This window comes from Chiloscyllium plagiosum, chromosome 7, assembly GCF_004010195.1.
Source record: "Chiloscyllium plagiosum isolate BGI_BamShark_2017 chromosome 7, ASM401019v2, whole genome shotgun sequence".
Lineage (NCBI taxonomy): Eukaryota > Metazoa > Chordata > Chondrichthyes > Orectolobiformes > Hemiscylliidae > Chiloscyllium > Chiloscyllium plagiosum.
The window spans coordinates 46878858-46892057 of record NC_057716.1 but is presented as its reverse complement, the minus strand read 5'-3'; the positions used below and the strand labels follow the sequence as shown (position 1 = coordinate 46892057).

Here is a 13200-nt window from a genome sequence, read left to right as displayed (position 1 = left end):
CAACACGACGGTTGGAGGAAGAGCGCCTCATCTTCCGCCTAGGAACCCTCCAACCACAAGGGATGAACTCAGATTTCTCCAGTTTCCTCATTTCCCCTCCCCCCACCTTGTCTCAGTCAAATCCCTCAAACTCAGCACGGCCTTCCTAACCTGCAATCTTCTTCCTGACCTCTCCGCCCCCACCCCACTCCGGCCTATCACCCTCACCTTGACCTCCTTCCACCTATCGCATTTCCAATGCCCCTCCCCCAAGTCCCTCTTCCCTACCTTTTATCTTAGCCTGCTGGACACACTTTCATCATTCCTGACGGAGGGCGTATGCCCGAAATGTCGATTCTCCTGTTCCTTGGATGCTGCCTGACCTGCTGCGCTTTTCCAGCAACACATTTTCAGCTCTGATCTCCAGCATCTGCAGTCCTCAGTTTCTCCCAGTCAAAATAATTTTCCAATATTATTTAATCCTGCTGTTACACAATAAAACTGAAATGTATAGGTGCAAAACAATAGGTTCTATTGCAATTTTATCAGGGCCCATTACAATTCCTTATTGAAACTTACAGCAATCTCACTCCATTTAAAAATGAAACGTGCTTCATTCCAATTCTATTTTAAAGATTTGCATTTCAGTTCCACTCTTGCCTGTTATAAGCCATTGATGATTAGTTATTAGGAATTTTGACAGAGTTGAAAAATAATCGAAACTTAGCAAATAAATACATTTAAAATGGTCTTCTTAGTTAACTTTAACCGTCCCAATCCAACTGTCAAGTCCTACACAGTCGCTTCCTCAATACTTCGAGAATATGTATATACATGCTGAGCTAAGTCCATAAAACGTTGCGTTTAAGTGATTCGTATTTTAGCTTGTCCATCAAAACCAATATTAAGGATATAATAGCGTATTTGAGTACGTCAATTTAGATTATAAAAGTACATTTCTCATGTCCTTAACCGAGATCCAATCCCAAACCTGTAAAGGCAATCATTTCACACTGTTTAAAACATCTATAGTCAGAAACGAATAGAAATGGAGAACCACACAAAAGAATAATAACTGCACCTGACAAATCGTTGAGCTCCGGAAATCATTCTCTTAAGAATTGTCTCACTTTAGATTTATATTTTAAAAACCGTTCTGATGCGGCCCCTTTAAAGAAAATGAACACGACCGTGACAATCATTAACCGTTGTAGGAACTCATCCGGATACTGTTTGGGTAAATTCAGCAAGAAAGCTCCGGCAGAAAATTAATGAAGTCTTATCGGAACCTGAAATTGAGCTAAACAATGAACACAATAGAGCATCACCTCGGTAACTGAAGTGAAATTCCGAAGACAGAACTGCCAGTCGACCTGTGATCAGTTGAAATCTAAATGCAACCATTTGGCGTAGATTGGAGATTATTTGATTGTGGAGGGTGTTCATCAATGAAACCTGTGGCTGTTTAAATTTATTGCAGCTCCCACCAACAATGAAGAAAAAGCTCAAATGCACTGCTTAAGGGCTCAGTATATTTTTAAAAGAAGAATACCTATGTGCACAGATAGTAACACTTTAAACAGTGTTAAAGAAGCAAGCCTCACAGCTAGCTTTCGAGGAGCATTATTAATTGCTGATTTACATGAAAAAAAATCGGTCATACGGTTCAATTCGTTACACGTGTCAACTGGGGGCATTATGTTTGTCATGCTATGATTGTACATTTTTAATGATCGTCACAGCAGAATGAGAAATAAGGGAAACGGAAATGATTCTTCCTATTTCAGAAAATTATTGTTATTTCCAAAACAGACATTACACATGGAGATTGCGTTGTGAAGTTGGCCAATTCAACTCTTCAAGGTTAATATACAAAGAGAATTCCCAAGATTGAAGTATAAGTTGAGAATGCATACGTGGTTAAATGCAAACTCTGAAGTGGTTCTGGAAATTATCGGGCTCAACAAACCTCATACCTTTATCTTTGATTTGCACTAACTGGGAGGGGTCTGCTGCTTAGGAACTATTCAAATCTTGGCAACAAGGTGAGTTAATCCGTTTGGCCACACACCAGGATTTCCACTCACTTTCCATTTAATTTCAACACGCTGCGCCACATCGCAACTCAAAGATGAAACCAATCGCCTAAGCAGCCGAAAGAATAAAAAATAAACTCTCGTGTTGACAAATAAAGGGTTTAAAACGTAAGCATATATTCTTCAAGGATTTTTTCAACCTCAATGTGCAGTGATTAATGTACTTGCAGATGCGGGTAACAAAAGGAAAATGTTTTCAATAAATGATTCATATGAAGATATTGTACACATTATTAATGCAATCAATTTTCCTTTTTCCCCAAAAATTACTGGAAGTCTTGCGTTAAGGGATCTAGCTGTTCATCATTTTAGAACTAACAATAAAAGCTAATTTCCCATTGACCTTCACCACACTCTTGGACTTGTATTGCATTTAAAAGCTGAAAAGATTTTGTACATATCACCAATGAAAACAGTTTTTCTCTTTAAGGAACGTGTTTTGAAATATCCGAAAGATGGATGTAAACTAGTACTTTCATAACAGTAACGTAAATCCTTCGTATGTATCAGTTCTATTTCAAAGTCACTTAGCCCTTGAGTTTCTCATGGGTTATAATGTCCTAAAGGTGCGACACCAGTATACAAGTTACCTGGTGGCAATGATATATTTGCACTTGTAGCCACAATATAAAACTGCTCAGGGCAATATTTCCACGCATTCTAAGGATTATTCGTGCAGAATAATTAGTGGCGAGATGTGACAATAATTTATAATCTGAATAAATATTTATAAATGTTGTTTGTTTACGTTTTCAATAACACGTGATTGTTGTAGACTTTATCGACCCTAGCGAGTGGTTTGGTCGTTACTATGGGACCACTTCATATAAAAATATTGCGCCTCATTTAAAATAATTTGCCTGATCACGACCGCATTTTACAAAGCGTTGGCAGCGCCACTTACTGATCAGCTGATGAATGAATGAGGGCGATCTGAGCACAATCACTCTAATTAAAATCCTGTATCCCAGATGGAGCATTCATCTTCCGCAGCCTGCTCCTCTCTCAAACAGTGCCGCTGCCGGTGCTGTTGTTGCTTTCACCCTTCTGAATCTATGTGAGAGGCCAGGCAGTTCTCCAAATGCTTTCGAATCAAACTTCATTCAAAGAGACAAGATAACAAAGAAGGCTAAATAAAATTTATCTGTTCTTTGTCCACATTGCACTTGAAGAGTATTTGCTCATTGATCTTTTTAATGATTACATGGTCTTTTAAACCGGCAATTAAAATCGAAGATTCCCTTGATGTAATCCAAATTTAATTTTACTTGAGGAAGAATAAAGGAGGTACTGTCTGAGACAAAAGACACCTTATGAAAATGTTAAGCTCCATATGAAACGGTTTTACGTTTGCAGCGCTTGACTTGGAATGACATTCTACAGTAATAATTCCGCGACGCAACATTTGATTGCTTATGTACCACTATTACACAGAAAGCCAAACAGAACTCGCACATTTGAGCAAATCATGTTACATTTCTTTTAAATCAACGTGTATATATCCTAAATTATGTATTTGCTAACATAGTTCTGTACTGTGCAAACAGGGTTACGTAGTTCTACCTTGGTTTCTGTCCCCGCGGCGGTGTGAGGTCTATTGACACTAAGGTATGACTAGTCAAAAACTCCTGACGGTCACGGAACTACAAATATAAAGAAAGAATGTAACCTTTATGAATTTTCAGTATATCCGGAATTGGCTTATTGTATAGACGTGTTATAATAGCAAGCTATATCATCATAAACAGACATCTGTAAATGCTTGATTATCATTCAAAATCCAAAAGTATGAATGTACTTTTGCCTTGTGTACGCTATTTTTTGAGTTTAGATGATTGTGAAAGTTATATTTGAACAAATGCAAGTTTCGCAATTTTTGTATTAATATCACTTCTACTTGAATTAATTGCATTTGTTCTTATCTCAATTATGATAAACCTTCAAGGTATAAATCAGTAGCTTTTGTAACCGACAGTAAACGGTCATGAAAGGGACCAGTGTGGCTGTACAACGGAAAACTAGCGAGAGGTTTCAAATCTTTTTTTTTAAACTAGCTTTGTTAATTATGTTCTTCAAACACATAGTGCCCAATTAATTTAAAATGGAAATCATTTTCTCTTTACCAGACCTCTTGAAACATCCAACCACGACGTGAATCAGAAGATAAAAATTCAAGGACTATTAGCGATTGTACATGGGCAAAATCAGAAACTTGATATTTATCAACCACGGAAAGCATTTCTGGAACTGGATTTTCTTTGTGACCAAGTGACTGGTTGCATTTCCATTACATTTGTTTATGCAGAATCCACATTTAATAGTGCTAATTGCCGTCTCGTCAAATTGGTGTGATTGTAATGGGAAGCAATTTTCGAAATTTGTGCAGAGGTTCGAAGAAATTGTTTTAGATTCACTACCCCATAAAGGCTGCGATATTTGGCACATTGAGCTTTTCGATAAATTGCACTTGTGATGACTGGCAGCATTCAACCGCTATAATAGAGTATTATTTGTCCGTTTTGAATAATGTAAAACGGTTACTGAAAGCGTCTCTCCTGAAATTGCTTTAACTTTTAAAAAGGATGATGAGTCACAAGCGATTACACTCGGAACTAGGGCTTTGTTAGATTGTCATTATCTCTAAATGTTTTAACCGCTAGCACAAGTCATTCGCATAATGCTCTGATCTATGTTTAAAAACTGGGTTTTAAGTAAAACAGCTCAGATTATTGAACCTCCTAAATTTGAAATTTGAAAAGATTTGGTTGATTAATGCGGTTTTAAAATACATATAGATTTGAAGCTTTTTATAATTCTATTTTCCCATCTAGATTATTAGTAATTCATTATTATCTCTTATTCAGATGACTGGTACTGCCTGTGAACGTTGGTATAGGTGTACGAATTCATCCTTTCTGTGAGTTATTTCTACTACGAATTATTGTTCGTTTTTAATACGTCGCTTGTATTTATTTCTTGTTTATCATTATTATCCACTTTTGACTGGCTGTAAAGATGTCGAAAGCTAGACTTGTAGACCCTTTGACCACGGTTTGTTCAATCAAAATGAACAAGAACAAAACGGGACTTCTCAAATTCACTTGTTACACCGTCAATCAGTCTTCTTCGACACGAAAATGCATTTGTGGCTCCCCACCCTCTCCTGCCCCTGGGCCGGTCGGAAACGCCTCACTGACATCTTATAATCACAGTTATTGGTAAAATGCAGTAAACATGGCAGAAATAAACAGAGTTAGGATCTTATATCAGAGTAAAAGAGCAATATTCACCTGCTCTCAAACAGACTTACAATAATTGCAAGTAACTCTCCCGGGCAGCTTCGTTATTTCTCACAGCAGATCAAACAAAACCCAGAACAGCGGCATCATTTTGATCAAGATCACAGTCCCCATGGGTAAGCTTTAGCTCGTTTCATGCTTGAGATAGACGTCTGCTTAGCAATTCATTTGCGATTCAGTCTGGACACTGACGTGTATAATTCTACACACTTCTCAACTGTAGTTCTAATTCCTTTTTCTAACCACAAATGCAACTTACATAAAGTCATTTAGTTAAGCCTCTATACAGTATGCATTTAATTATCTAGCGTTATCTTCCTTTATCATAATTTAAATTCTAAGTACTTAGACGTGTGAACGCAAAACACTGAAAAATGAAGCCTATTTCTGTTATTTACGTAAACGTAGCTTTTGAATAAAGTTTGACCTGAGTTAAAAGCTTGTTCCTTTTGCCCTAGAAAAAACTGTGCTCGGTCAATTCACAGACTGAAAGTATCAAAATAACGTCACAGACAAAGTAAACAGAGCAAACTACAAACTGTCGTCAATACTTCATGGAATTATGGCAATAATCCGAGGCACAAATAGAGTACCGATTCTGTAAGTAGGTTCTAACATGGATTTTTCTGTATATAGTCCAGAACGTGATCTTGAAATCATTGGATAAATTGTCACACAAACTCTTCTTTAACCCATCCACAGAAGATGCCTTATTTCTTAATCTATTAGTTAAAACCCTAACTTTCTTAGAAAACTACCCCCTCCCCCAACACACACACACACACATATACATCAGTCCACACCGTCAAAATGCAGCAAAGTAAACAGTCCCTCTAGGGCAAGATACTATTTTAATAGTAAAGCATACAACTTTAGATGAGCCGTCCCCAGAACCCACTTTGCCTATTCCCTCTCTCTGCTCCTCTAGAAAAGATTTAACATGTTAAAATACTTGGTGGCGCGGGAGCCTCTTTTAATATTTGGCTACGGACAGAGTGAGCGCGGAAACGCCGTGTACAGTACAGTGGAAGTGAATCGGAATGGATTGACAATAATAACACCAGAGTGCAGTGATGCTGCTACGGGTGATTGACGCGGGCTGCCCAGTTTCTCTGATATTCCAGATGCTGTGATTGGCTGTGACCTATCCATGGCGGCGTGCTGGGCACTCTGAATGGCTGACTGCTCGCCCTGGCCGTGTAAGAAAATGTCTGATTGGCTAAGAGCTCGGCACCGTGGCACTTCAAAGCGTGCGCTCACTACAATTAGGTCGAGTAGTCCGGAGAACCAGGCAGTGAGTGAATAGTCATATTCCTCAACTGTCTCAGCCTCGTTTCGTTTAAATTAGGGGCAACGCATCAGCAAGCAGAAGAACGATCCAGCCATGGCAACTTCAATACTTGGGGTAAGTTATTCAAACTTAATTTTGAACAGTTGCTTAAACTTCACCTTCAAGTGCAGGGTCTGGCAAGTAGTTTCAGTGCGGACACAGATAACAAAATCGACTGTCTTGATTTTACATATGATACTTATTCCTTAGCAACTTTTTCTGGACTTTGTCTTAAGACGGTTACGGTTGTTATTTACTTTTACCAGTTTTCACCTCCCACCATATGCTACTTACACAATATTGTTCCTCCTCAGGAAGAACCCAGGTTTGGAACCACTCCGTTGGCAATGCTGGCCGCAACCTGTAACAAAATTGGCAACACAAGCCCATTAACAACTTTGCCAGAATCCAGTGCATTTGGTAAGGGCGGATTTCACCCGTGGAAACGTTCTGTTTCCAATTGTAACCTGGGATCTGGCCTGTCAGGATTCAGCGTGGCCAACAGCCGAGCTTCGGGCGGAATCAGTAACAGTTTCTCCGTGAGCAATGGTTCCGGGAACAGCGCCTTCTGTTTGGCTTCCACCTCTCCAACCTCTTCTGCTTTTGGCACCGAATACAGCCTTTTCTCGAACTCTGTCTCAGCTACTGTCAACTCCCAAGACACCGGGCAATCAGCGTTCATATCCAAAGTTCACTCTTCCGCTGATACTCTCCAAGGGATGTACCCGAGGGTAGGAATGGCTCATCCATATGAATCCTGGTACAAATCCGGTTTCCACACCAGCATTTCCGGCGAAGTTGGGAGCGGGGCTTCTTCCTGGTGGGACGTACACACTAACCCAAGTTGGCTGGAGGTCCAGAATCCCAATGGGGGCCTGCAGCCCTCCCTTCATTCTGGGACACCACAGGCTTCGCTGCACTCCCAACTGAGCACTTACAACGCAGACTTCTCCACCCTGAGCCATTCCGCCTTCAGTTCCACCGGCCTCGGTTCGACAGCTTCTCACCTGTTGTCCACTGGACAACGCCTCCTGGCCCAAGATGGCTTCAAGCCTATGATCCCATCCTATACGGATTCCACCTCGGCTGCAATCACGGCGAACTCGATGATTTCGGGTCCTTCGGGACTAGGAAGTTCGGCCAGGTCCTCCCGACGTTATTCTGGCCGAGCAACCTGCGATTGCCCCAATTGCCAGGAGGCCGAGCGCCTTGGACCTGCTGGGGCGAGTCTCCGGAGGAAGGGCCTCCACAGCTGTCACATTCCAGGATGCGGTAAGGTCTACGGCAAGACCTCTCACCTTAAAGCACACTTGAGGTGGCACACTGGCGAGAGGCCCTTCGTCTGTAACTGGTTGTTCTGCGGTAAACGGTTCACCCGATCAGACGAGCTGCAGAGACATTTGAGAACCCACACGGGGGAGAAGCGCTTCGCCTGTCCCGTCTGCAACAAACGGTTTATGAGGAGCGATCATCTAAGTAAACACATCAAAACACACAGCGGCGGCGGGGGCAAAAAGGGCAGCGACAGTGACACCGACACCAGCAACTTGGAGACCCCTAGATCAGAGTCACCAGATATCCTCATGGAAGCTGTGCACTCCAATAGAGCGATCAAGACAGCTACCCCGGTACAAAATGATTCCTAAATCTAACCCCCTAAAAGGGGGAACGCATTAAAACTGTTGTGTCCAAAATAACTGTTATGTACCTGGAGTTCCAAGCCCTGTACTATCACGGAAGGTGCATCTTAAAAGGAGGTGAGCAAATGTACATCAAATGCTTGGGACTTGTTTCTCCCTGTATAAGGCTGTTAAAATTCTATGTACAGAAGAAGTTCAGAACGTCCCGTGTTTTCTCTTCTTTTTCTTGTAAATGTTTGATAAAGCTATTTTGTGACTTGGTCGCATTTGATTTGGGGAGATTTTTGAGTTCAATGCACTTTGTGAAAGTCAATATGTAATAGATTATTGAATATTAATCAGCTCATTCACATACTATATGAACAGCAAATCTGCGCCGCATATTTTAAAGGAAGTATTATATGCATTTATCTGTATAAATAAATTGTGCAAGTGCTAACATGGAACACGTCTTTGTTATTAAATTACTCCATTCCATATCAACCAAAACATACCTTAAAATATTATAAAGGTATTTTCCAAAATAAAGCATGCACAATTTTACAACCATAAATGGTGGGACAAAGGACTAAGAATTCTTTGGAAAAAAGTTCGTCAATTTTTTGATAATTTCATATAGTAACAGAATTTAAGTTGCTTATTTAGATGCATTAGGTTTACGAAAATATGTAGGCATATCAAAATACAACGTTATTGTGTATTGTATAGATGCGACAATTTCTGTGCTATTAACTGTTTTTCATAAGAGCCGTTGTGAAATATACATATCTAACATACAATGCGGTTACAATGCTGTGAACGCAGAGGCACAGCTGAGTTCTCTATGGAATAGGTGAGTAGTTAATACCCCGTAGCAGACATTTCATGCCTTAATGAAAAGCTTGTTAAATGTTAGTAATTTTGACTTGGAACACACAGCAGCCCCCTGTGCCTTGTATTCCCGATTAGAGATTCATGTCTTATCAAATATCCAATTAATCTCTCAGACATCATTTGTTCCCGTGAACTTTATCCGAGCTTGTCCAAGTAAAACTCTTGAGATTTCTAGTGACAATGCTCCCTTGAAGATCCATTTTAATTGTTCAAATTAACTGGATAGATTTGCATGTCAAACGCGTAAGGACGGATTCATGATAAAATGTGAGCGTTTCAAATAAAAACTGGGGCACTCGATTTGATAACCGCTCTCTTTATGTTATGAAGGCAACTGTTTCATTGCTTTTCAAACGCAGCAAATGTATGCTAATGCTGAATTTGAAATGCTTATGTTCCCAGTCAAATGGCCCTTAAACGTTATTTGAATATCACTGGCTTGGGTATTGAAAAGGTTCAAGGATGCTCTCTGACTTCTTTGTGATTACTCACTGCAGCGTCTGAAGCAAATGAAACCAAACGAATAATTATAGGCTGGGCTTAGGCATGGGAACACGTTTGGGACCGGGATCTCATTTACCAAGGTTCTTTCAAACTCTATACAGTTAAATTGACCAGAAGGTAATTATTGGAAAGAAAATAGTTTTAATTATCTTTTGTTCTCAGCTCGCACGCGTTACAACAGCAAATCTGCTGAGAATTCCTCGAATGTTTTAAAGCATCTGTCCCATGCTTTCTCCCAAATTATTAAACATTCACTCAAACACATTTACTAGTATTTGTTCTAACAGCGAATATACTTCATAAACACGAATGGATATAAAGCAAGCATTCTGTTAACAATAAAAGTTTTCTACCATAATCAAGGCATCTTTCTAAGCAGACAACTTTAGAAATAAATTTGGCTATTAAAGTAATCGACATTTTAAAAGAACTAATGTGGATAATTGTGAGTGCGATAGCTTGGAAAAAAGGTGGGCTGGTGTCTGGGGAATTGAACTGAAGTCATTGCCAGTGACTTTGGTTGCTGGTTATTTTTCTTGGTATGCATTCTTGGTGGGTGTTGGGCAGAAGTCAGTATTGTTTCTTATACAGAACCGATGGAGATCAAAGCAAATTATACTGGTCCGCTTCACGACGGGCCACAGGGCTACAATCCCCAGCTGAATGATCAAGGCTCAGTTTGGATTGCTTTTGCCCCTCGTAGGTCAAATAGTTGTCCATCATTCTGTGACTCCCCGAGAGAGAAACAGATTGAAATACAAACAGAAGAAACCCATTGAATTAAAAATACTGTCAAATATTACACACCAAAAGACATACACGCAAATCTTTATCGTGACTACTTTAAAACACGATTCGTGATCACCTTATTGGTTTAGTTATCTTCAGTACTAGGAGGCATTGTATAATAGTGAATGTTAATCATATAAGTTCAACGTTCAATCTTTTAAGAGTAACTGCAAAAAAAATGCGGTAAGTTAAAAGAAATGTGAGATCATTCTAAAATACATTAAGTTTTCACAGCTTAAGAAAGGGCGAATCGTCGTCACAGCGCAACAAAAGCGTTGGAAAAATTAATTCTGTGTGTAACAACAATTGAATTGTACCAAAACGATATTCTTCCGTTTGTACAGAGAAGCGTGAGTGCGCTTTCCCTTTTATATGCGGGTTCAAAAATAGGTTATAATTTGAAAACCGATAAAGATACTGAAATAATCAACACTTGTTATGTTTTCTAAGGAGTTTCAGAGATAAGTATTCATTGTTTTGAGTATCTTGATTTAATTTTTCGAAACCGAAACAGAACATATAAACGGCGCCAAGTACTCTTACTAGCAGGTGAGGATTTGAAATCATAATTTCAATAATACATTTGTTTTAAAAGATAAAATTGTATAAGCATAAAGATACCATGCACTTTACTCCCCTTCATTTTCCTAATTATAAGCGCAACCTGTGTACATATGCCATCACTCAATGAAACAATTGGTTTTCAAAGGTACTTTTGTATAATCCAAATTGAAGTATTAACAAAATGGCAAGAACTTAGTTTATTCGGCACCGAAGTTAGAAACCAAGTAAACATTTACGATTTATTTTTCGAAGCTGATGTACAATAATGTTGAATTATTTGGAGAAAAAAATCATTTTACTGTAATAAATATTTGTAGCTGTAAACCGGCCATAGAAAAACATTAAAGAATAACAGTTGGGCAGACTACATGACGCCAACTTGGTTAGAGATACAATTATTACAATTTGTCTATAAAAATAATTGAAATCTCAAGTTGAGAGTGGACTTATTTTGCGTGGAGAAACTGAAAAAAAAATGCAGCGAACATTGATATCACTTTACAGGTTTTTGGACGACAGCAAGTTCTTGCAGTGAAGACATGTCTGCACATTTGCTACACAGTTATAGTAGTTGCAAATCTATTGCCTTAAAAAGGTGGTCAGGATCGTATTGCAATAATCCAAGAGAAAAGGCTGAAACCATCCAATTTGTTTCATTCCTGATGAAGCGCTTTTGCCCGAAACGTCGATTCTCCTGCTCCTCCGAGGCTGCCTGACCTGCTGTGTTTTTCAGCCCCGCACTCTCATCAAATCTGTTTGCCGACTTTATTTTCAGTTACACCAAGGGCAGCGAATTTTGTAAACCTTTATGTGCTAATTATCCTGACGAACCAACTCCAGGGCGGTTAGATGAAGATCCCTGTCTATGGCATATTTAAAATTTCATTGTGGGTCTCGTGTTCTTTTTTCTCTAAATCCTGACCATACAGCGACATCTACCGTTTCAACTTTCAGTGTCCCTTTCATGGACCTCACGGAATGGATATTTCAGTGAGAAGTTGAGAACAACTGTATCGTATTTGGCTGATTTTATGTAGAAGTCAATCGGATTTTCTATTTGATGCTGGCGTCGCTATGTATTATCTCTAACGTACATATATATATCTCATAAATTAATCTATCCATTAAAATAGCAGAAGCAAAACGGACAAGATTATAAATGTGTTGTCATGTAACGTTTCATACAATTTTATTTAAAAAGCTGGTGTTAGAAAACAAGATTCTTCATAAAATATGTGCATAATTACATAGTCAAATTAATTTTAACTTAGAAGTTACTCGATGTGAATGTATTTTACTATAATATTAGGAATTCGAATTAACTGTGACGCTTCGGTTTGGTTTCCTCTCCCTGGAATCTTGGAATAGTGAATGTGAAACGGATAAACAATGTGCCAAATGAACAGTCGCTGAATAATATATGGAAGTAAAATAAACACTTGTCAAAATGTAACGTTATTGGTAATGACACTGCTTTTAAAAACTTTGAACCCATAAAACTGCATTAAAAAGTAGCAAAAACAAAATTAAACCTTGGATCCAGAGAGAAAAAAATGATTCAGAGAAAAAGTGCTTGGCAATTACTTTACTACAAACCAAAATTTCTTCTCCGGGTCAGTGAAATGATACATGTTCCAGGCAGATACAATGCCTCTAACCTATGTCTGTTTACCAAGTGTCACCTACAACAATTGAAGCAGCTGTTTGCACCGAACGATGGATTAATTAAGTGACACCTTTCACTTTGATGACTTTTTTTTCGCTTCCTCAAAAGCTTCCTGCAACATTCCATTGCACACAATTAGACCTTGCCGACTTCATAGTAATTTCAAAGTTTCTGGTACTAACGAGACGTATAAGAAGACGCAGCAATACCTGTGAAGCGGTCCATAATCGGCTGAACTTTAAACCAGATATACTTCAGTTATTTTTCCCCAAAACACGTGGTTGCATAGAGCCCCTTTATCACACACACTAACTTTTTACTATTACCTGTTCTGATGACGTTTCTCTTACAAAGTACATACGGTGTAAACATGACAGCAGTGCGCAGTGAAAAACTCGGTAATTATATCAAACAAAAATACACTGTAGATCAACAATGCGACTCACTTTGCCATTACTAC

At 39.0% G+C, this 13200-nt stretch overlaps 1 protein-coding gene and 1 long non-coding RNA gene across 2 annotated transcripts; one reads left to right on the top strand and one right to left on the bottom strand.

Moving 5' to 3' along the window:
* Positions 1-2985: 2985 nt before the first annotated feature.
* LOC122552014 lies at positions 2986-5453 on the bottom strand. The gene is made up of 3 exons (XR_006312260.1): positions 5366-5453; positions 3639-3718; positions 2986-3172 (listed from the first exon to the last, which is right to left on the bottom strand). It is a non-coding gene; the product is annotated as an uncharacterized LOC122552014 (long non-coding RNA).
* Positions 5454-6594: 1141 nt separating this feature from the next.
* On the top strand, positions 6595-12468 carry sp9 (sp9 transcription factor). Its single transcript, XM_043693598.1, has 2 exons — positions 6595-6779; positions 7019-12468. Exons 1-2 carry the CDS (start codon positions 6759-6761, stop codon positions 8348-8350), a joined length of 1353 nt encoding a protein of 450 aa, XP_043549533.1. The 5' UTR covers positions 6595-6758; the 3' UTR covers positions 8351-12468.
* The last annotated feature ends 732 nt before the right edge of the window (positions 12469-13200 follow it).